The sequence below is a fragment of the Chelonia mydas genome, chromosome 9 (assembly GCF_015237465.2).
Source record: "Chelonia mydas isolate rCheMyd1 chromosome 9, rCheMyd1.pri.v2, whole genome shotgun sequence".
Taxonomy (NCBI): Eukaryota; Metazoa; Chordata; order Testudines; family Cheloniidae; genus Chelonia; species Chelonia mydas.
Genome location: NC_057855.1, coordinates 88,335,595 through 88,360,823, shown reverse-complemented (window position 1 = coordinate 88,360,823; position 25,229 = coordinate 88,335,595). Strand labels below are relative to the sequence as shown.

Sequence of the window (25,229 nt, the reverse complement as noted above, 5' to 3'; positions counted from 1 at the left end):
TCTATTGATCAGATAGAGGCAAACCTCTTAAAGCTGCAGGTTTCAGAGTAATGGCCGTGTTAGTCTGTATTCGCAAAAAGAACAGGAGGACTTGTGGCACCTTAGAGACTAACCAATTTATTTGAGCATAAGCTTTCGTGAGCTACAGCTCACTTCATCGGATGCTGCAGGATAAGGCAAACCCCAGAGCCAAAACCAGAGCAGGAGAGGGGACATCTCAACTAGGCTGAGAAGAAATTGTATATATATAGCAAAGGTCACAGAAGTGGATGCCCCCTGGCTGTGCCCTACAGAGAACGCGGAGCGGAAGGAGGGATGTTTCTGCTAAAAGTAAAGGCAATGGGGCGGACCTAAGAATAACTTCGCTAGAACTACCCTCTTCCTTCATCAGTCCGGGTACCACTGCATCCTCCCCCGCCATCCGGCCTGGCCAGCATCGCCTCCTCCCCTGGCTGCAAACGAGATCCGTATCCGAGGGAGGTGGTATCTGACAGGCTGGATACATCACCAAATACAGGCCCCGCGCAGAGTCCCATGAATAATGGAGACAATAAAAGGCTGGATTTGAGCAGATGGTCGGGTGAGTTCAGACGCCAGCTAACTCTCCCCTAGACTTTAAGGCCTGCCCTCAAACTCGGAGTCTCCATGGGCTTGTCTCTTCCTGTCTTCTGCGTTACCCGGGGCCGCCAGGGGCCTTCCGGCCGCAGCTCCAGCCCAATGGGGAAGGTGGTTCCTGCCCAGGGCGGGCTGGGACTCCCTGCGCGGGGCGGGCAGGAGCCTGGGCGCCCCTCGGTACCAATCACGGGCAAGTGGAAGCGCCGCCCGGCAGCGGGGCGCCGCCCTCCAAGCCCGGCTGCAGCCCGGCGGCGCCGCCTCCTGGGGCGCGCACAGAGCCCTGGCCGCCGCGGGCCGCTCCGGCTCCCAGTCCCTGCAGGAGGCGGAGGGAGCCCGCAGCTGCCCGGCCCGGGCGCCATGCAGCCGGGGAGGCGGTAGGGGCAGCCCGGGGGCATGGCCACCTGGAAGCGGGACGGCCGGGTGACCGGCTGCCAGCGGCTGGGCTGCGCCGGGCTGGCCGGGGCGCTGAGCCTCAGCCTGACCGCCCCGCTGGAGCTGCTCACCGTCCTGGCCCAGGTGGGCACCTCCCCGCCCTGGCGGGGGCTCTGGCAGGCGGGCCGCAGCGTCTGCCAGGCCGAGGGCATCGGGGCCCTGTGGAAGGGGAACCTCACCGCCTGCCTGCGCCTCTTCCCCTACAGCGCCCTGCAGCTCGCCTCCTACCGCAGGTAAGCGCGGGGCGCTGCCAGGCTCGGCCGCCTGCCGCTGCAAGGGCGGCTCGGGGCAATTGGGATGGGCAGCGCCAGGCTGCCCTAGCGGGGTGGGGGGTTACGGGCGCTGCCAGGATCTGCTGTGCTCCTGCAAAGGGGTTTCCCAGCTCCCAGGGTACAGGCAGCAGAAGTTGCCCTATTACGTCTCAGATTAACCATTCCGGAGTCTGAGGACTGGAGCCTCATGCCATGTTTATTACTCGGCTGACCGAGCTGAGATCCAGATTTAAATCATCTGGAAATGCACCCATCCAGACTGGCCCGCCTTTTAGGATGAGTTTGATCATGAGTATTTGTCAAAAGACGCCTCATCTCTCCCAAGTCAGCAAGTAGAATGTTTCCAGTTTGACTTTAATGTGAAACCTGTTTCCTTGCGTTTTCCTACAATTTAGCATGTGCTGACCTGCCAGATCTCCTTGGGAAAGGAGATTTTCTGGTTTTAGGTTAACATCAGAGACTCATCATATTAAATCTCCCACTTCTGTTTGAAAATATGTCATCTCTCTTGTCTAAGTGCACTCAGTAACACCTAAATTTCCTGTAATTGAAAGAGATTAGGAAAAAAGAAGTTGCTCCACTTTATTTTATTTTTTCTTTCAGTTTACTTGGTTGGACAGTGCTTGGTGTGTTGTCAGTTTCCCTGTTCCCTCTATACTCCCTCTCTAGGCCTCAATGAGGTAGTCAGTTTCCCCTGTTGGTGATTATACATTTTTTAAAAAGGGGAAATTGTGACTGTAAAACTCAACCGAATCATAGAGCTGCTGTTTTTAACTTTTGTTTTTAATTGGCCAGAGTTCAAATTGACTGTGTCCCTTTAAGGAAGTTCAAAGTTTCTCTTTCTCGTGATAATTCTGTTCTTTCAATTATTATGTTTCAATTATTGCAGTAGCTTTAAGTGGTCTCATACAAACATGTACAAAGTCATATATCTTTCAGATTTTATCACAGTTTGACAATCCTGTAAATGTTCCATTCAGTATGTGATTTACTGCGATTTTTTTTTAATTAAGGTCACAGTAGGTTGCAGTTAGTATCTGTTCCTTAAGTATTGTTAGTTGTATTTATTTTTATTTTTTCACAAATCTATTTTAAACGAGCCTAGGTACAAATATGAATAAGAACATTAATTTTAATTTTACCAAACTCATAACTGAGAGCCTTCATTTTTTATCGCTGTAATGCTATCCTAATGGTGATCTCTAGTCTTTCTGCACAGATTCTTTAAAACTACTGTACCACATTACATGTTAAAACTCCCTTTTTTTAAAAGAAACAGCCACTAGAGGAAATAATACTGCAGAGAGAGAGAGAGAGAGAGAGGAGTGTTTTGTCAATAGGAAGTAGTTCTGTAAACATTACTGAGCAGAAATGCATGATATATTTGGATTTCCTTTTCTGTCAGGCAGTTTGCAGTCAGTTGTTTGTTGCAAAGCCTCCAGTGGACTCTGAAGCAGTGGGCCGGTTTGCCTGAAGGTTGTTTGTTTTTGCCAGTTGGTTTATTGAGGTCAGCTGGGTGCAGGATGTATGCTGGATACTTCAGTATGGTTGGGAGGATGGGGTTATTCCAGTTCATTGGCTTCCCAGACTGAATGGGAGGGGAAGGAAAAGGAGTGGGCTCACCTTCCTGCTGTCCAATCAGGCACGCCACAGAGGACTCATGCTGATGCCATCCAGTGTTTGTAATGGGCTTGTCCTTCACCTGGCAGTGAGTGAATCATCATTGCTGTGAGTGTGCAGTTCATGATGAAGTTGGGTTAGTGGAGCACCAAGATTTGGACTGAAGCAGCTTTATGTGGGCCTCCTGCTTTGTAACAATTCTATGAAGCTTAGATGGACTGACTGACTGTTACTTTAAACTTGAAACAATGTACCCACTATTTGCTGGGTCAGCAAGCTGCTCAGAGGGGAGGGTGGACAGTTTTCTTTCTCTTCTCATTTGCCCAGCAGATCCCTGTCAGTTGCTACAAGTGGAAAGGAGCTGCTAGGCAAAAACAAGTACAAACACTCATGCACTCCCACTCTTTAAGGCATTGAGCTGCTTGTGGTTTATTTGTGAGATTCCTCGGAGGGGAATACCATACACAGACACGGAACAGTAGACAGAGATCAACACTAATAATATTTAGTTAATGATAATGCAAACCTCCGAAAAGGACATGTTCTGGCTCGAAAGTTATTGACTGTTTTGAGCCAGGGACTGGTGGCTTGATGGGAAAGGGTGGAATTTAATTACACGCACACCCCTACCTCCCTGCCCTTCTGAGCTGCTCCCTGGGCTCTGACTCCCCTCTGACTTCTCCTTTGCTCACTTCCTGCTGCTTGCATGATATCCATCATGCTCATTTCTACATTTCTAATTTGACTTGACTGTGTGCACTGGAGTAAGTCCTTAGTCTGTCCTCTGAATCACATATGCCGGAATCACAGACTACCCTTGAAGACTCGAGGGCACTATCAGTGAGTTGGGAAAAATACAAAACATGCCAATGTTGATGTTTTAATAGCAAACTCAAACCTAGACTTAATTCTTGGCGCAACGTAGTGCCTGAGCATGAGTCTTCTCCCCAAGCAAGAGAAGCCCTTCTAACCCCGAGACAATGAAACAAGGAATGTTTTGCTGCTCTCAGGATTGTAATGAGGATTTCTGCATATTTTTTCTATAACTTCTACTGGAGTATCCAGTATATTGGAAACACTGGTAGAGAGCAGTAGTCACATCGCAGATCTCCTGTTGATAACTGAAACAGTGAGTCGACTCCTTTAGCATATTAAGTCTGTGCAGTAGTGTTTTGAGTTATGGTAACTTTCGTCTTGGTCGGGGTGGGCAAACTTTTTGGCCTGAGGGCCACAGTGGTGTTGCGAAACTGTATGGAGAGCCAGGTAGGGAAGGCTGTGCCTCTCCAACCAGCCTGGCCCCCGCTCCCTATCCACCCCCTCCCGCTTCCTGCCCCCGGACTGCCCTCCTCAGAACGCCTGATCCATCCAACGCTCCTCGTCCCCTGACCACCCCCTCCCGGGACCTCCCCCCAACCGTCATCCAACCGTCCCTGCTCCCTGTCCCCTGACTGCTCTGACCCTTATCCACACCCCCGCTCCTAACTACCCCCCCGGGACCACAGCACCCCTGGGATTCCCACACCTATCCAACGCCCCCTGTTCCCCATCCCCTCACTGCCCCCCCCCAGAATCTCTGCCCCATCCAACCACCCCCTGACCCCTGACTGCCCTCCAGGACCCCCTGCCCTTTATCTACTTCCCCCCCCACCCCCTTACCATGCTGTTCAGAGCAGCAGGAGCTCACAGCCCTGCCGGAGCTGCCTGCACTACCCAGCAGGAGCGGCAGGCCAGAGCGCTGGCGGCGCGGTGCACTGAGGCTGCGGGGGAGGGCCGGGGGCTAGCCTCCCCGGCTGGGAACTCAGGGGCCAGGTAGGATGGTCCCGCGGGTCGGAGTTTGCCCACCTCTGGTCTTGGTAGATGTAAATGCAGAGTCCTAGGATTTAAGGCCTGAAGGGATCACCAGATTATCTAGTCTGACCTCCAGGATATCACAGGCCACTAAACACCATCCAGCACCCGCACACTAAACCCAGCCACCAAAATTAAACCACAGTATTACAGCCCACAGGAGACTAGAGTATTATGTGCCACAGGCAGAGAATAGGGAGGACTGAGGTGCTGCTTCTCATTAGGGCTCTCATTTACTCACCTGTGTTTAAACCAAAATTCTTTTGAAAAGCAAACCGGTGGTCCTTTGAACTACTACAGTGTGGCATCCCTTAACAGTTTTCATAGTTTTTCTTGAGCTGGTGCTTCATATCCAAGAAAATGGAGAGAGTGTTGGTTAGTGGTTCTATCCAGGGACTGGGAGTCAGTCACTGAATTGCTTTGTGACCACAGGGCAAGTCATTCTGACCTCTGTGCCCATGTTTACCCCCTGTTTACAATTACTATTACCTGCTTCATGGAGGTTTTGAGGCTTGCTCAGGATTTGTAATGTGCTTGGAGATCCTGGGATGAAATGCATCCTTGAAATTCTACGTATTCTCAAATAAGCTGATGGGCAGAAGAACAATTACAACAAGAGCTATCTTTATTTTTATGCCTGATTTTTTATTGAGTCATAATTAATAGTTCCTCTTTTCTCTGTCTCTTCTAGGTTCGTCATGCTCTTTATGGATGACTTGGGCCACATTTCCCAGTGGAGTGCCATCATGGCCGGAAGCCTGGCTGGCACGGTTGCAACCGTAGTGACTTACCCTACCGATGTGGTAAAAACACGACTCATAGTGCAGAACCGGTTGGAGCCATCTTATAAAGGGATTCTTCATGCTTTTTACACAATTTATCATCAAGAAGGATTCCTTGCACTTTATCGCGGTGTTTCGCTGACTGTATTAGGTAAGCTAATAATGGGAAAGAGTGGGGTATTTTAGCTTTACTGTACGTTATGTATTGAAACATCAATATGATGCCCCTGCAAGTTTTCCCAGTTCATTTTAAATGTGCAAGCAGTAAAATGAATCTCTCTGTAGAGGACATCTAGATGTACAAAGCACTGTCGGTCACAACTTGTTTCACAATTTTGTTATTTCTGCTGTAGCAGAGTTGTCTCTAAATGATGAGCAAGTGCTGCCAGTTTTATCTTTCATGGGTGTGGCTAAAAGAATTTGAGAAGATACACTTGCCTAGCTTTTCTGGATTACCTGGTTGCATTTAGAGGCAGCCTGTTTCTCCTTCACTTAACTTAAGAAAAATGATGTATACCCAGAGTGCACCGTGGCTGTAATACAGTCCTCCTGAAAGGTGAGTCAAAGCAGTGGCCTTCCTCTTTACTTGGGGCAGATGTGTCATTTTTATTTATTTTGTAAAATGTTTGACTCTCTACTCTGTAGCTTTGCAGAATACCACATTTTAACATACCGTAACTGTGCATAAATTGATTCGGACAAAAAAAATGAGCACTAACAGCTTACAAGCAAAACTTAAAATTGGTGACAGCAGAAAACAGAAATCGTATGCCAGGCAAGAGAGAAGAACGCGACTCATCAACTTGGGCTGTAGGGCAGCCCAGTTGTGTGAGGAATGGAACAAAAGATTGACCTTTCGTGAGATCAAAACAGTAAGGCACCAACACAATATACAAGCCCTTTTGTAAACGTAAATGCCTAATGACCTATTTGGACCCTGAAACCTGAGGTTTAAATAAGCAAGACATCCCCTTGATAAACGAATATCTAACAAGTAAAGGTTTTTAGATATTTAAGTCTGATCCAAGTGAGCAAAGCAGAGTTTAAAATGGCTTACAGTCCCTGGCATTTAGACAAGGCTAGGAGGAATATTATACTGTGTGCTCACGTGAATCTTTTCTGTCTGGTTTGCTTTATAGGTGCTATCCCATTTTCTGCTGGCTCATTCTTTGTTTACATCAATCTGAATAAAATATGGCAAGAGCCCAGCTTTCGCTTCTCTCCTCTTCAGAACTTCATAAATGGCTGCCTAGCAGCTGGGGTAGCACAGACACTCTCCTTCCCCTTTGAGACCGTAAAGAGGAAAATGCAGGTACGGAGCATCGTTATTGTTACCATTTTGGTGGTAGTCATATTGTCAGTGTTAGTTTCAAGAGTTTGGGGCCAGGCATTAGCCAGTTGATTGTGATTCCTTTTTACCAAGAGTGAATCCTTAGAGAGGTTTAATTATTCCTGGCAGTAATGGCCGAGACTTTTTTGGCTTAGGTTTTGTTAAGACCAGTTTAAGTGGTATCATGCGATCAACAATATTTCTTGATGTTATCTTATTTTCATTAAAATTTCATCACCATCATCAGAGTACCAAAGAATTGTCATCATCTGGTGGCTGCTTGACCTAAGTCAAATGAGCTGATATCCTGCTCTTGGTGTGCAGGTATCCACATCATAAATGCTCCCATCATAATTGGCAGCCTTGTTGACAGTCTCAGCTTGGAAGCCAAACAAAAGGGATGGAGACTACTTGGGGAGGCCCCTTTGAGTCAGGGTTCAGGCCTATTGAAGTGGAAGTGTTCACTGCTTCTCTATTCAACAAGTAAACATGGGACTTCATTTCTAAGGCTCTCAGGGTACTTGTACATTGCAAAAAAGACCCACGGTGCCGAGGCTCGGAGCCCATGTCAGCTGAATCGGGCTCATGCTATGGGGCTAAAAATAGCACTGTAGACATTCCTGGTTGGGCTGGAGCCCAGCTTGAGACCCTATTTTTAGCCCCATAGCCCAAGCCCCATAAGCCAAGTCAGTTAACCTGCACTCTGAGACTTGCTGTGGTGCAGTTTTTTTGTAGTGTAGATGCACTCTGTGTCTGATACCCTACCTGAGCACAAACTTTGGGACTAGGACGATGAGTAGTGGGAATATCCCTTCCTTTCAGTTCTCTCCTCAGATCTACTAAACTCATGCTTCTGCCCGATAGTGTAATAAGGAAAACTAGTTCCCCCTCAGTTCAAACTGGGATTTAAATTCCCTTATTGTTTTTAGGACAGTTGTAACACAGTTCCCCAAAATAGTGTGAAATCTGATTTTCCCCCTCCCCCTGCCTACCATTCTGTCCTGAATCCAGAGCTTTGCCTTTTTTTTTTTTCCCCCCTCCATACTCATATGAAACAGTTCGCTGAGTTGCTTGTATTGTTCCCTGTGTTGGAGTTCCTACACGCATTCCACGTAAGTTCATAGCTAGCACAGTCTATAGAGAATTAGGCAGGGACCAGGTCATAGTCTCATGCTTTTCTCATTAGCCTTAACCACCTACATTTCAGTGCACCACTAATTTGTGCACTAAGTTTTCATAGCTAGTGAGAAGGAAAATTCACAGGCTTTCAGTCTTATGTTAAAAAGATCCGTTTATAGTTTGCTCCTCTGGAGCAGTACAGTTGGGGAAGCAAAAACATCATTTCTTTTCAGCCACTAGGGTGTGCTGTTTCACCTTTTCTTTTCTTTTTTTATAGATAAGTGCCAGCTGCTCTCTGTTGGGTACTTCTGTATAGAATGAAGTGAGCTGTAGCTCACAAAAGCTTATGCTCAAATAAATGTGTTAGTCTCTAAGGTGCCACGAGTCCTCCTTTTCTTTTTGTGAATACAGACTAACACAGCTGCTACTCTGAAACCTGTATAGAATGAGAAACTCTGGGTTTATTGCCCTATCTCTGTAGAGAACTGTCCTACACTTCCAGCAAATAAATGTCTTTAAAAAAAAAAAAGACCAGAAAGAAGAAATTGAACAAAAATATAAATATTTTCTCTGTTCTACAGTGATTTGTTTTCACCTTTGCTGCAATTTGTATACTTGTCAAGTGCCTTACAGTCTTAACGTGATTTTTTGAGCTTAAAGACCCCCCAACTCCCCATAACGCTTTACTAACAAGCTGTGGGGAAGGCAGGAGGATACATATAAATTCAATCAATCCTGATTTGTTATTTTTAAGTAGGAGTGGTTGAACTTGCTCAAACTGCCAAGTAAAAAGCCATCGAAAATCATAGCCTGGCTGACCCTGGGGGCTGGCTAAAGCTGGGTTGAATCGATCTACAAAGTTGTTTCTAAAAGTTAGCATAAGCATGTTGCTCAGTCTTGTGGGGGATCAGTTCCACACTGATCTCGCCTGCTGAGGGCCTGAATCTCCTCTCGCTGAAGCAAATGGAAAGGCTCCCATTGCCTTCAATAGGACGTGGACTGGACCCTGAAAGTGCTCTGAAGGAGGAATGCTCTGTCCCCAGTACAGAGGGGAGTCAGTGCGTGAGGGAGTGCAGAGTAGCCATGATGATGTCAGCAACAGAAGGGCAGTGACAACGTGGGACCTGGGAAGGAGTGGGGAAATGGAACATCCCAGAGGTACGGTGGGGAAAACAATAGGAGGAAGAAAAGAAAGGAGCTAATACCTTTTGTAACCATGAATCTGTCCCAACTGTCTCTTCTGATCTGTTTCCATCTGGTGAGCCTAATCACTGGGAAATAAAAACATGTGATGTACTGAAATGTTTAGCTACCGCAGTAGGCTAGCATGAGTGCTCTGCAGTGGCACATGGGGAAACTCTGGTTCATTTCACAGACCTGGACTCTTGCTTGCTGGGTGAGGAGGAGCTGAGAGCTCTGGGGCAGACTTGTGGCCACAAGGAGTCCCTCTGATGGACTTCAGAAATGAAACTAGCAGGCTGCCAAAGGAGCGTCACCAATCTTCCTGCCCAAGGAGATCCAGTGGCTCAAAATTGGTGTTGGGCAGGGGAAATTGGGGAGTCTCAAGGCTCTGTCAGATCCCCCTGTGAGAGAGGGAACTGTACAACCATCAGGAAGAAAACCTAGACCCCACTAATATAGCAGTGGTCTGGAACTGCAGCACTGATCCAAGGAGGTGAGAGTAGGACTGGGTTCTAGGAACACTTGAGTTCTAATCCCAGCTCTGTAACTGACTTGTTAGACAGCCTTGGGCAAATCACTTGAACTCCATCTATTTGCATGTCTGAATAACACTTAATTCCTCAGTTAGGAGTTGTATGGACAGTTCTTTGAAGATACATACCACTATTTAAGGACTAAGTACTACTAACATTTATCATAGTTACCTTCATCCATCCTTTCCAGTGTTACATATCTACAACCAGATCCTGCCCCACTGATGTCAGCAGGAGTTTTGTCACTGACTTCAATGGAACAGGCTCAGACTCTCCATTGTTTTATATTTTGGTGGTGATTTAGTCTGTCAAACTTGTTCCTGTAACCATGGCTCTCCCCTTCCCCTCTTCACCCGCAGGGTTATAGTTAACATGTTTAGCTTTTTTTAAAAAAAAAATTGCTATATTTGACGCGAAATATAGTCGAATGCTTTTTGATTTTTTTTAATTAAAAACAAATTCTAATCAGTCATTTTGAATGTGTGAGCCCTCTCTCTCTATCGTGATTATCCTAATTTTATCCCTTTGTCTTCCTCTTTTCATTTTGCTCCTGTTTGGCATGTTAGAGAATTGAGAGGTACGGTATGCATGTTTTGGCATGGAACCTATGGCTTATATTGTGAATCTAGAGGGTGGGGTTAGTCAGAGGGAAATTTCTCAGTAACGCTTTCTGTGTTACCAACTTTTAGAAGAAATAAGTAAATTATTGCTTAGGTGAAAGAGAACCGAAGACTAGATCCTTCCCTCCAGTATGAGATGGCCTTTATCTTAGCCCATCATAGTGCACAAGGTATTGGAAGGCAGGATACAGACCTAATGATTGAAAAAGGAAATAGCTGGATAACTTTTATTCAAAGTTTAGAAGAAAAACTTAGGGGGTGTTGAGTTGACATTTTTAACATGTACTGTGAAATCTTTGTTTGAATCCAAGTACGTGCTGAAAACCTCACTAAAATTTTCACATTAAAATTTAATGAAATTTTGCATAGCTGATTTGTGTTCCATTGGCATTATAGGGGTCACTTTAGGTTAAAAATTGTATATGTTAAATAAATTTGTATGTTACATATAACACCATAGATATTAAACCTCAAAATTATTTCTTACTTTTTCACTCACTTTTTGCATTTCGTTCAGTTTGAACAATGAAAATAGTCTAATCAGTTTCATTTTTATTTTTAGTCAATTTCTAATTAATGTCTTTATTAGGCTGTCATGCACTAGCACAATGATGCAATATTTGTTTGCAAATATTAAAAGGAAATGTAGGGGAGGAGAAGAGGTGTTGAGGTTTTTTTAATTGCTTTCTTAGGACTCTCTTAATATTTCTAAGGTAATTCAATCCAAATAAAAACTGCCAGTTATAAATACTCTCATCTTCCATCAGTAGCATGAAAAATATTGAGGAGTTGTTTAAACCAACATCCAATTTCCCAGATGAATATGTAATACTGTATCAATGGACCTTGCACCTTTATTAAAGTGAATTCAAGATTCTCTCTCTCTCTGCTGTTATCTTCAGCCAGTCTGTAGTAGGGGAAACCTTTCTTTATGGGGGATCCCAGGGACAAGGGAGGCACTGGTAGCATGGTTCCACTTTCTCCACCCTATTCCCATGGTTTGGGTGATTTCCATCAGATCTTTGTACACTGCACTGGCCCTCTTCCTCTGCAGGTGTTTCCACAGGAGGGGATGCTCTGAGCCTTGGATTTCACTATAGCTGTTATGTGTCATATACGGGATTATAATTAGAAGAGTACTGAACCCGTGCTATACACAATGGGACTAAAGTTGTATCAAAAGGGTTTGTTGGGGTTTTTTTGCACCATAACAAAAGTGACTTGGGTAGAGAAGAATCACACTTTATTCCCCTCCTTCCCAAGGTTTCAAATCAGGCCACCCCATCTTTCTGGATATCCAGAGATTCCTACATCAGGTCTTCCCTTCCTCCAGCCCATGGGAGTTGAGCATGCTGTATTGAGCATGAGTATTTCTGGCCTCTGTGGACCCAGAGACCTAAACATGGATCACACATGTGGCCAACAAAGTCAATGGGCTGGTCCAACAAAGATATTTTTAAGCTAGAACCCGTCTTGAAGTAAAGCTCAGGGACTGAGCTCCAGTAGGTAGGCTTACAGAAACAAGCAAGTTTGGGGTCCAGGCTGAAATTCCAGGCTGGCACACCGCTTTGCACAGGTGACCTGTAGCATTAAGCTTGGTTCTAAGACTCTTACAATATGAAGACACAAGTGTGTCAGCCTTCACAGCCTTAATTCTGAATTGTTTGTGTTAGTATGATAGATTCTTAGGGCAGAACTTTCACAAATGGCCCTGAAACTGGCAGACCTTTCAGTCTGTGTACATTTTTATAACCACAGAACCTTATTTGCATGCACAAACTGCAGCTGTACTTGCCAATCGGTTAGCTGGCCTCATTCAACCTTAATGTGGCACTGGTGTTTTCATTGTCCCTGAAACTATCCATCCTTGGCCTGAAACTCCCTGGCAGTCCGTTGCTAAAGGAGCAACAGAGTCCAGGGCTAGGGTTGCACTAGAAGCTTTTGTCAATATAGCAATGTTGGTTTGGGGTGCGTTTTTTATTTATTTATTTTGGGGGTGGGGGCATGACATTTCTATACCAGCAAAAGTCCTAGTGTAGAAGGAGCTACAGTAGCAAAAGCACTTTTAGCCAACATAAGCTGCATCTACACTAGCAGGGTTCGCCAATATAGCTAGACCAGCAAACCTTCTGTAGTGTAGACTAAGCCGAACAGAGTTCAGCTCCTTACAGCTATTGCAGGATTCAGTGTCTATATATATTTGGCATTGATTGCACACCATTCCATGTGTTATGAAGAAACCTCTCACAGGAATGTATCTGTTGGAGTGCATCATGGGAAGATGCTTCCATACCATTTTAACACCAGGTTATGCATTCAGTGGACTGTAACTGTCCTTTTTGGAGCAATCAAAAACAAATGGATATGATGTTCTTCACTTCCTGTCCTAAACAGTTGTGCAGGGTTGCTCTGGGCTGTTGCCACACCTCACCCTGGAAGTGGCTACTTTTCAGTGGGGAATTGCATTAATATTGGGTGTAGTTTATATATTCGTTCATAGGTGCTAGAACTAGGGGTGATGGGGGTGTGACAGCACCCCCTGGTTTGAAGTGGTTTCCATCATATACAGGGTTTACAGTTTGGTTCAATGGCTGTCACTGCCCCGACTATAAAAATTGTTCCAGCACCCCGTATCAGTTTGTAATGTGTTTTGGGATCCTTTGGGATAAAAGGTGCTATGCAAATGTAATTTTTTTTATTAATAAAAAGTGATTAACTACTATGAATTTGCAGTAGCAGATTCTGAAACCTTTAGTAAGGGACATACTGCATTATAGGATTGCCTGACCATTCATTAAACCCAGTTTAGAGCCCCTGGAGCACACAGTCAATCTAAAGTCAATAAAGAGCTTGTATATAATTGTTTTTTGGTTAAAATAGCTCCATAGTTAGGGCCTTGTGTGGTAAATGTCAGCCTAACACAACTGTTAGAGGTGGGTTATAAGCAAAGCCTGGGCAAGGAAATGGGATCCAATAGTCTTTTATTATAAAAAGCATTTTCCATGTGAGCCATTGAAATGAGGGTTTGTCAGATTGTTACATTCCAACACTGCCTAAGTGTGAGTAACTGTTGTACAGAGAGAGCTTAGGCAGTGGGATGGTTCCCGGTGCTTTAAGGCCAGTCTCTGAGTGCACTTGTATTATAGCATCCCTGCGATTTACAAGATTTGGTTTTCCTGCCAGCTGGGAATATGAAAGTTATTCGAGTCATGAGCCAATTTATTTAAAAAACAAAAAAACACCCGGGTCATGTGGTTCACATGACATCTAAAAAGCATACGTGCTTTAGGACCTTTTGCACAAAAGCTGTTTGTTTAACTCCTTATGTGCTGGTGCCTCGGAACCTTTTAAAGATGAAGCTATTTGAATGAGTAGAGTGGTATATTACACAGTGTAGATAATAAGGAGCAATACTGTTTTTTAAAAATCGTAGATACTTTGTATAATGGGCATCCATTGTTTAAATACTCTGGGTTTTATTGTTGAAGGGACCATGTCTCTATTTGTCCTGTTAATTCAACCCCAACACTATTTGTCTAATCCACCCGAATCTGCATAGTTTAATCTGTTTACATATTTTTAATTGGCATCAAAGTGTGGTTTCTGCTTCTGCATAGATGAAGAGAGAGATTCAAAAGTGCCCTGAGATCTTCCATCATCCCCTGTCACTTCCAGACAGGCAGAAAGGATCTGTGCTTAAAAGGCCAAACTCACCCTGAGTGTAGATCAGATGATTTCAGTGCATCGGGAACATATTCGTCCTCTTATTTCATGAGAAAGACAATACCTCCATGCAGCATTTCTCTTCTTCCCTAGACTTGTATGTTTGCAAAGCAATGGGACTAATCAACTAATTTGCATTCTAACTTGTGATTCCTATCACCATCCCAAACTCCCTCTCTCCTCATGGTACTGTAGTGTTAGCATTAGGCATGAGCCCAAGTCCTGGAGTGGGACCTGAACTCATGACTAGCCTGACTAGGAGGGGAGTGTTGCCAAATGGATCGCATCAGAGTCCATTTATTTTCTATGGGCTTTTTCTTTGCAATCACTTCCAGCTACTGGCCATGTCAACATTTTATTTATTTGGCAAATAACGTACTTAATACAGCTCAGTCACTGAGGTTATTAAAGAGCAAGATACGTGAGCTTTAGGAACTACAGTCCCTGGAGCACCACTGGCCAGTTGGGTGCAATTCTTGCCTCAGTGAAACGTGAGACTTTCCTTCTGCCAAAGCTCGAGTTGGCTTTTCTCTGGCCCAACCACTTAGAGGCATTTCTCTCAGAAACCCCAAAGCAGGGGAGAGACGCCTGGAGACGGACTGTCCATATGGTTGTCGTCATAAAACTGTGGTGTTAAAATTTTGTAGTACAGTAGGTTTTGTTGTTGATCTGAGGGGGTTTTTCCTTACGTGAAAAGGCAATACAAATAATTAGCAGTAGGACTGGTCATAGCTGACCCTTCCTCAGCCCTGTGATGCCTCCCCTGGAACTGAACAGATTTAATAGTCCTGATCTGGTTGGCAATAACTACTACTACCTCGCTCTTCTGTCTCCTCTTTTCTCCAAGGAGGTAGGAAGCTAGGAGTAATAAACAAGGATCTCAGACTGCTTAGCGAATTAAGCTAAATAAACATCTCTCTGTGGAAGGTGAGGCATCTATAGGCCTCACCCACCAGGGAAACGCAGCCACCTCTGAGGTGTTCTGAGGCAGTTGTTTGTTGTCATTCAGCAGCACTGCTCAACATTTTTGGGGGAAAGGAAGTGAAACTTGTTGTATCTGATTGAAACTGCAGGAGGCAGACTGAATGGAATGTATTTCCCTGTGCTGGAATTTAACCAAGAGAGAAGGTTAAGAGAGGGACTGTTTGGAAACCGAAGTAATGAAATCAGTGTTGTCCCCGTGTGTGTGGACACTCTTAAATCAATTAAGAGAGCCTTGTATCAATCATGGGTTTATCTATATACAGAGTTTCACTGCTATAACTTAATGTGTAATTTTAAACTGATAACTGCGCAAAAGGCTGTGTGGACACTCCCGGCTATTGGTTTAAACTTTCCCTTTCAGTTTAGGTCCAATCTGTTGCTAATCACCATAAACTAAACTGCAATAGGCCCCTGCCCCTCTTAAACCAAAGTAATGCCCCAGTCCTGTCAAGACATATGCAAATACTTAATTTTGCATACAACTGAAATCAATGGAACAAGTCCCCATACGTGAAGTTAACCATGCATGTTTGCAGGACTTGGGCCCAAGACTGTCTGCACAGGGGTTTGCACCAGTTTAAATAAACCAGTGCAAATTTGCATGCAGACAATGCTTTAGCTTGTGTCAATTTCTTACCACTTTGAGCTAAATCAATATAAGGCACTCCAAAACCAAAATGAGGATTGCACTGACTCTCTAGAAAAGGCCTCTGTCCTCATTTCAAGGGTATCTTCATCATCATGAGCATAGAAGCAAAAGCAAACTTTTTCTTTTTTGTCAAAGCTTAGGCTCAGCAGCAAGGGATGTATTCCACGGCAAAGGCAGAAGCCACAGAATACAAAAGCCCTGATCCTAACCTATTTAATGCTGTGCCAGAGGCCAAATTCTACTTGCTTTGCTCACTGGAGCTGCCCCGTTGATTTCAGCAAGAGAGGCAGGGTTTGACCTGAGATCAGGGGGTTTTTCCCTCCTCTTACCCAGAAGAGGACAAAGTGTTCCTAGAGTGCAGGCAGCTGTTCTCATCTATTGCTCTGGAGACAATTGACTGCTGTTACCTCACAGCGGATTACCTTTCCACATGTCTGAATGGCCTGTGTGGGCCTTACTGTATGTTCTGGTCCACGGTTAATCTGGCTGCAATGTTGTAGGTTGTAATTTGGTCCGTGCTGTGTAAAATTGCTCACACATTCTTAAAACTGGTTCTTTATTTGCATTTTGAAATTGTTTGCCATCTATGGGTAGCGAAATATTCTTTGAGGCCCAAATCCTTTCATCCTCATTCAATGAAAATTTCCATTGACTTTGGTGGGAGTATTTCCTGAGTGGGGACTGCAGGATTTGGCCGTCCATTTCCTTTCAACTATGATTACACCTTGCTGCTGCAAGTGTCCCTATTAACCCAGCCTTAAAAGACTTCACCGTTCTTATTTTAGATTCCGGATTAAGTGAAATGAACTGTTGAGCTTTATCATAAGTTGCTTTCCTTCACTGCTGAGTTGTTTTTTAGCTGTGATCTTTTGAATGTGTATAGAATTTGTATCAATAAAAGAGATTTACTATATTTAGTGATCAAAATCCTAAATCCCCATTACAGTACTACAAGAATATATTGTTAAGTCCTCTTTCACCCTCCCTGGGTCATTTGTACCACACACCTAGAAGGTAAAAGTACCTCCAAGACAATTTCGTACTAAGATAAATTTTATCCCATAGGAAAGGAAGAAGAGTCTGAACTTAGGACCAGATTTTCAAGATGGCCTCCATTTTTGTGCCTGTAGTTTGTGGGTACAAAAAATCATAGCTGCAGTGTAGGTCACTTAAATATCTAATAACACCAGCAGATCAGATACTTGGAAATCTACGTGTCCTAAATTGCTGGTGCAAAATCGTATGCCGTTACGTGTGCCTGCAAAACTGTGTGTGTGTGTGTTATGCTACCCATAAAAACTATACTCAGTAGGTGTGTTCTTTTTAACAAGCAATTAACCACTCCTCCCCATTATATAAACCAGGTTGGGTTTCTGCAGAGCTTGGATAATGAAACTAGTCTGAGCTGTTCTGTTAGTTTCACTTTTAGCTCTCCTGCTCTAGTGCAGTTGTAGGGATTAGTGTTGTAGGGATGTGTGAATCCTCCAGCATCAACTGATAACCAAACCAAAGTTTTAATTTAGGTTCATAGACTTTAAGGCAGGGGTAGGCCACATCTGGCCCTTCAAACATTTTAATGTGGCCCTTGAGCTTCCAACAGGGAGCAGGGTCGGGGGCTTGCCATGGCTCCGCGCGGCTCCTGGAGACAGCGACGTCTCACCTCCGGCTCCTACACGTAGGGGCAGCCAGGGGGCTCTGCACACTGTCCCTGCCCTCCCCCTCCAGAGCCCTCACCCCCTCCTGAACCCCAGCCCCCAATTTCATGAGCATTCATGGCCTGCCATACAATTTCCATACCCAGATGTGGCCCTCGGGCCAAAAAGTTTGCCCACCCCTGCTTTAAGGCCAGAAGGACTATCATAGTCGTCTAGTCTGACCTCCTCACACCTCGCAGTCCACAGAACCTCATCCACCCACTCCTGTAATAGACCCATAACCTCTGGCTGAGTTACTGAAATCCTCAAACCTTGATTTAAACACTTCAAGTTACAGAGAATTCACCATTTACACTAGTTCAAACCAGCAAGTGACCCATGCCCCATGCTGCAGAGGAACCCCCAAGGTCTCTGCCAACCTGATCTGGGAGAAAATTCCTTCTTGACCCCAAATATGCCAATCAGTTAGACCCTAAGCATCTGGGTGAGACCTACCAGCCAGACATCTCGGAAAGAATTCTGTATAGTAACTGAGCCCTCCCCATATAGTGTCCCTTCTCCATTGGAGATATTTGCTAATAGTAGTTGTGGATGGGCCATATGCCATTGTTGCCAATATCACCATACCATCACCTCCATAAACTTATCATGCTCAGGCTTGAACCAGGTTAGGTTTTTTTGCCCCCACTGCTCCCTTTGGAAGGCTGTTCCAGAACTTCACCCCTCTGATGGTTAGAAACTTTTGTCTAATTTCAAACCTAACCTTACTGTTGGCCAGTTTATATCCATTTGTTCTTCTGCCACCATTGGCCCTTAACTTCTCCCTGTTGTTTATCCCTCTGATAGAGGGAGGGAGAGGAGGGATCATATTTCCCCTCATCCTTCATTGCATTAGGCTAAACAAGCCAAGCTCCTTAAGTCTCCTCTTGTAAGGTAGGAGGTTCTCCATTCCTGTGATTATCCTCATAGCCCTTCTCTGCACCTGTTCCAGTTTGAATTAATCTTTTCTTAAACATGGGAGACAGAATTGCACACAATATTCCAGATGAGGTCTCGCCAGTGCCTTGTATAATTGTAGTAACACTTCTCTATCTCTCCTGGAAATACCTTGCCTAATGCATCCTAGGATTGCATTAGCCTTTTTTATGGCCGCATCACACTGATGGCTCAGAGTCATCCTGTGATCAACTAATACACCCGAGTCTGTCTTCTCCTTCTGTTACTTCTAACTGATATGTCCCCAGCTTATAGCAAAAATTCTTGTTAGTCCCTAAATGCATGACCTTGCACTTTGAACTATTAAATTTCATCCCATTTCTATTACTCCAGTTTTCAACGTCCTCCAAATCTTCTTGTATGATATTCCAGTCCTTCTGTATGTCGGCAATACCTCCCAGCTTTCTGTCATTTGCAGATTTTATTAGCATACCCCCACTTTTTATGCCGAGGACACTAATGAAAAACTTTAAGATTGGTCCTAAGACGGGTCACTGAGGAACTCTTTACCTTTACCTCTGTCCTTAATTACTTTCTCTTTCAAAATATGTTCTAAGACCTTGCATACAGTGAGGTCAAACTAACGGGCCAGTAGCTGCCCAGATCACTTTCTTTTCCTTTCTTAAAAACAGGTACTATATTTGCAATTCTCCAGTCATAGACTACAACCCCTGAGTTCACAGATTCCTTAAAAATAGTGTTAAATGAAATGTTTACATGTTTTTTAATAATATTTTCTAGCTTTGTAAAGCTTTCTTTCCTTTTTCAGAACCTAAAATTTTAACTTGAACTACTGGATAAAATAACTTTGATTTAAGTTGTGCCATTGTTTTCAGGCTGACACTTCCTTTGAGAGTCTTTTGGTTCTCAAGTACTGTGTCTAAGGGCTTGTTTTTATGGCTCCAGTAAGCCAGAAAGGTGGGGCGGTATGGACCTCACGTCACAGATAAAAATCTTGATAATGGCTTTTACAATGGTGAATGTTACTATAAATAATCTCTCAATCAATCACGTTAGAGTCTGTAGGCAAATTAGAAATCTGGTTCTTTGAGACCTACCATTCTTTTTTAACATTTTCCAGAGTAGTTTTACTGCTGACAAAATCTTATTTAAATCTGCCGTACAGCGTACCCTACATTTGTATTGTACACAGAAATGCCACCCTTTGATATGTGCCTTTGCAGTGTACAAAATGGCTAAAGTGATTAAGCTAAACTAATGCACTTAATTCTTGCAAGTCCTCCCCTGCACATTGGAAAGGAAAGGATGCATATGCTTAGCAGCATTGTCATCTTCCTCAGGTATTTTAGCTACTTCTCCCTTTTTCACTACTTAATTGTCCACAGTTTCCTAGGCTTTTGGAATCTGTTTCAAAATATCCCTGTCACTTCGGAAAGCAGAAGCATGTGTCAAATCCATCCTGGGTTTTTAGTGACCGGGGGGGGGGGGGGATTTTCAAAAGTGTGTGAATTACTTGTGCTCCTAAATCTCTTGGGTGCTTTCAAAAATCCCACCCACTTACCATGCATTGATTGCACTTTGACCTAAGGAATCTTGGCACAGATCCACAAAGGGGTTTAGGCATTGCAACGTTGAGTGTCACAGTGCCTAATTTTTTAGGTGCCCAGAAAATCATAGGATCACCACCGTGATTCCCCAAAGCCAAGTTAGGTGCCCACGCTCCTGTGCAACGAATGGGGAGAGACTGGAGCCTTAGAATGGGACCCACAAAATCCAGTGCACTAGGCAGGGAGCCACCTAAGCTAGCCAAGGAAGATATCAACAACGAGGAGAGGGAGGTGCTAAACCCTGTCCCTCTCATGGAGACAGATGCCTCCCTGCATCCCAGATTTAGGCACCTATCTTGGTTAGCAAGCCACAAATGGGAATCAGCTGCCTGGATTCACCTGGTTTAGGCCCCTAAGGCATTTCCTGTGGGAATGAGTTAGGCACCTGCCTCGCTCCACACAAAACATCTGGAGGAGGAGCTGCTGCTGCTGCCCCCACCCACCTTATAACTTTTAGCCTAATGGTTAGAACACTCGCGTGAGTTCTAGGAGACCAGAGTTTAATCCCCCTCCCCCCGCACTGCCATCTGCTGGGAAGAGGGGGGCATAGTAAGGATAAAAATATGATGTTAGTCTTCAGTATGTTTCCATTTTTTACCAGCTAAACCAGGGCTGCCAAACGATTGAAATTCTAGAGCAGACGCATCTAGCAAACATCAACAGGTATCAGTTTGACAGAGAAGTTTGTTACAGGCTTATCACCTTGAGGAAGCTGTGGGTTTTTCAGCCAAACTAAGAAGGAATATTACACCACTTGCTGTTATAGATCACTGGGGAAATGTAAGAGAATTATATCAATATTCACCAGTAAATTAACAGTTAAACTCCCGCTAATATAAGATCACTATCAGTAATATAAAATTACTGATCTTCAGTGATCAGACCTGCATGTGCAATCACATGCCTGGAAAAGAGTCTGCCTTGTCATATGTACGAACAAATCCCTGATTTGCACATGCAAAGTGGACCTACATCTGTGTCCATACAGATGGATGAGGATCAGATTATTGAAGATCAGGCCATCCTAACTGTTCTAACACAGTGAGAGATTAATGGTGAAAGGATTTTGCTACTCAGATTGACCCATTGCACTTTTGTTCCATGTGAACCAAGTGCACGCTGGTCTAGTAGATTATGACATAATATCATGTATTCATGTGACTTTGCATTTTGGTAGTTTAAATCTTACTGTGTTTGGGGGTGGCTTGGATATGTTATTCAAGTTACACCATGTACAGTGCAACGCAGAATTAGTAGTAGACTTCTCCTATACTCTAGATTTAAAATATCTTCCCACCCCAACTGGTTCCCTTTCAATAAGACCTCAGGCAGAATTGTTAAGTCTTTGAAATATAATTGACTAAAGCATGGTAAATAGACAAAGGCCACCTGTTTCAGCATTTAAGTGTTGAACACCTATAGAAATGAAGGAATTAAACAAATCAACTCAATTAAAAATAATTAACACCTGTTGTGGTTTTCGTTTGAACAGGCTCAGAGTCCTTGCCTTCCCCATTATGGAGGGGTTGATATCCGTTTTACTGGCATGGTTGACTGTTTTAGGCAAACTGTGAAGACCAAGAGCGTGCTCGGACTCTGGTGTGGACTCACAGCCAATCTGCTCAAGGTGCGGATTTCCTCCATTCTGATCAGTCTGTATTTAAATGCAATCTGAGACACATGACCAACTAATTGGTGGTTGGAACTGTAACACACATGATGTCCCTCTTCTCCTCTCCTTCTGAAGAGTGTATTGATTAGACACTTTGTGACAGCAACGGTAGAGGTTTGCCCTTCCTCGGGTTACAATGTAGCTGTTTGAGCTTTATTGGTTTGGTGTTAATGGCCACCTGCAAGTTGCTGGCTTTCATATGACACCATCCTCATCAAAAGCGTTCGAGGAAGTGGCAGAGCCTTTTGGTGGAAGTTTATTCACACACACGTGGGAAATAACAGAGAAACAGCAGGGAAAATGGCTAAACATAAAGAGCCAGAATTTCAGCTACTGTAAGTCAGGATAGCTTCATTGACTCTGCTTGGGACAAAAGAAAGGACGCATTTCTGCCACATACAAAATGCATCCCAAATGTTCTGTTAAAACAAATCTTAACTGTTTTAAACATTGTGTTGTTTAAGTTCAGCACAAGCCCACTTCCTCACAATAATTTGCTAAATCGGGTTGTGCCTATAATAAACCAAGTCTTAACTCAGCCTGGTACCTGTAGAATGGCACAACTCATTTAGGGTCAGATTCTCAATTGGTGTAAATCCGCATTGCTGATGAGGCCAAATCAACAATGAAGTCCTATAAATCCTAGCTTTGTAACTGAGTAGAGAATATTGATAGTGACTCTAAATTAATAACTGGTTTCAATCTTCTTTTTTTCCCCCACAGATTGTCCCATACTATGGTGTTATGTTTAGCACCTTTGAGTTCTGCAAGCGGGTCTGTCTCTACAGAAATGGTTATATTGAATCTCCCTTAAGCTACAAGCTAATTCCTGGAGTGGACCAGAGTTTACAACCACAAGAGTTGCAAGAATTAAAGTTCCTCCGAAGAGGAAATTTTGAGCCACCGAAGCCAACTCTTGAAAATTGACATTGGAAAGTCCATTGAACAAATGTATGTTGCCATCATTCTCGGCCAAGTCCACAATCTGAAGAAAGCGTAGCAAAAAGGAAGACACATTGCACTCGAGGTAGCAGCACCTCCGTTTACTGTATGGCCTTCCCTGGGATTGAAACGCCCATGTCAAACATGACTAAACCTTGTAACTCATGTAGTGAATTGATACAGTCAATTCAAGCTTATCTGAAGGATACAAACATTTTGAAACTACAACAATATTGGAACTTGAAATCTACTCAGTTTGGGGGTTTTCAATGCTGAATAGCTTTTTAATGCTAAAACCACTTGCAGAAAATAAGTGATGAGAGCCATGATCCTGAATTATGATTCATTCAAAAATATTAGGGAAGTTTAAGTACATTTGTAACACTTGAGAGCACTGAACGCATAGCTTCAGAATAGATATATGGTTAAAAATAGAATAAAATATATACTGTGTACAGTACACATTTCTACTGAAATCTGTCTGTTACTGATACAATATAGACTTGGAATTCTGGATACGCAGTTTTTGTCCCCACATAATTCACATTTGTTGTCCTCCTAATTCTGGTATTAATTTCGTCCTCCTAATTCTGGTTTTCACCTTTTGTAAAACTTATTTAAGAACTGAATAATTTTCTGAGTCCCCAGTTGCAAAGAAAAATGAAAACATGCTGCAGAGGTTCTCTTGCAAAGAAAGAACAGTAATATGTGAAACAGCACTGAAATGATCATCGAACAGTCCGAAATGCAAACTGAGATGTGTATCCCCACCCTGACCTATTTCTGCAAGTACCTGAATTATTTCAGCTTTGGGGGGAAAACAAGACTGTTGATATACTGTGGTCATTTTTGTTATGACTAACTCTATCTCCTACTGTGTGAAAAATGCATATACCAAACGCATTAGATATTTCAGTGTTAACCCCCTTATATGTTTGTCAATATTTTTAAAGGTGTATTTTTTATATTAAATTAATTTTCAGAGATGACCGTTTTATGGTCAGAGCTTAGAACGCTACAATGCAATACTTAACCTCACCATCTCCTTACAGACACAAACAGGGGTGGTCCTCTTTAACTGCTGTGACCTATAAGTCAATGTATTTTCATGCTTTTCTGAGGAGGGGACCTCACAGATATAAAACGCTATGGAATGCTATAGCATGAGGACTAGTTTATTCCCAGCTTAGATAAGTGTCCTTCAGGGGCCAGCCCTCAGATCACTAAGAAATGGGTGCTGGGATCCTGATTCTTCCAGGGAAAGTATAAAATTTCTCTATGCGGCATTGTGCCACCCAATCGCATCTGGCACAGCATCCCTGAGTCCAGGTGCCCTCATTGCAGCAGTGTATATCACTCAGGCTCTGTGAGGCAAAGAGTAGTCAGTGGCACTGAGCTATCCTCCCTGACAGAGAAATAAACCTTTGCTCACCCGGGGAAATGTAAAGCAGCAGTGGGTAGAAGACAGTGTTTAAATTCAATCTTAGATGTAAGGAATAAAGCCCTTGAGAGCCAGTATGAAAGCGCCCTTATAGAACACTTTTACAACAATGAGGAAAGTCTTACAGCAGCCCTGTGACAGCTGAGTATTAATGACCCCATTTAACAAATGGATCTCCCTGTCTTCTTTGCCCGAGTTCAGCCCTGCTCTAAGCTGGTGCTTTCAACTGTAGTTGCTTCCAATTATACCAGAGCTGAATTTGATCCAGAAAGGTTCAGGGCTTTACCAAAGACAGCACACCAAGACACTGGAAGAGCTGGGATTGGAATTTGGCCTTTCTTGCATGAATACAGCACACTGTATTCCCTTAGCTTAGACTGGTAATATTTTTAATATTGATACTTTTATGCATGTGGTTTCTAATAAAGAGATGTCGATCAGAAGAAGCAGAGTAGACCATCAGACTGTGTTAAGAGCTGAGCCTAGAAAGGCTGCCCAAAGTTAACTAAGATAGATTAGTTTCAGAGTAGCAGCCGTGTTAGTCTGTATTCGCAAAAAGGATGAAGTGAGCTGTAGCTCACGAAAGCTTATGCTCAGATAAATTTGTTAGTCTCTAAGGTGCCACAAGTACTCCTTTCTTTTTGAAAGATAGATTAGTCTATCTCGTATTTTTTTATGAAAAGCTGGTTGACATGCTTGGCAGACTTAACTGGGCCCTAGGACTGTTCCATCCTAACTGGTTTTGGTGGGTTCTGCTACTTTAGCACTTTCTACCAATTTGATTTTCCTAGAATAATCTTGATCTGATTCCTCCGACCTGAAGGGAAATACTTTCATAAACAATTATATTAATTTCAGAAAAACTCAAAGCTGTATACTGTGCAATAGCTACAGATTATTACTCATTTGTAGGTGACAGGAGGAGCAACCAGATGCTTAATATCCTTACTTAGGTCACCAGTAGGCTTGTCCTTTATATTAATGTTCCATTTATAAACAAAATGTAGGGGGTTAATAAATGAATAATTGTTTTAATAAATGATCAATTGATAGTCTAGCAAGTCCATCAGTTATTTATAACTATCTTTAACACCTTCTCCTGGTGTGCTTATAACCGTCTATACTGTAACATCGTTATATTTGTTAATCATTTCTAAAATGTGACCACAAACCCTAAGCCATACAACACCCCTAAAGACTATGCTGGGAGTATTTCACGCAGTACTGAAATGAAGCACTGCTTGTA

General features: G+C 43.5%; 1 protein-coding gene across 2 annotated transcripts; it reads left to right on the top strand.

Annotated features, from left to right (window-relative positions):
• The first annotated feature begins 171 nt into the window (after nt 1-171).
• Nucleotides 172-25,040, top strand: SLC25A43 (solute carrier family 25 member 43). 2 transcript variants are annotated; one of them, XM_007060112.4, is made up of 5 exons: nt 202-1,280; nt 5,479-5,720; nt 6,709-6,881; nt 21,421-21,555; nt 22,324-25,040. In XM_007060112.4, the coding sequence occupies exons 1-5, from the start codon at nt 1,009-1,011 to the stop codon at nt 22,525-22,527; spliced, it is 1,026 nt and encodes a 341-aa protein (XP_007060174.2). In that variant the 5' UTR covers nt 202-1,008; the 3' UTR covers nt 22,528-25,040. The 2 variants fall into 2 exon arrangements, with proteins under 2 accessions (XP_043378310.1, XP_007060174.2); XM_043522375.1 differs by lacking the exons at nt 21,421-21,555; nt 22,324-25,040 and adding an exon at nt 20,530-21,414 and having other exon boundaries at nt 172-1,280.
• The last annotated feature ends 189 nt before the right edge of the window (nt 25,041-25,229 follow it).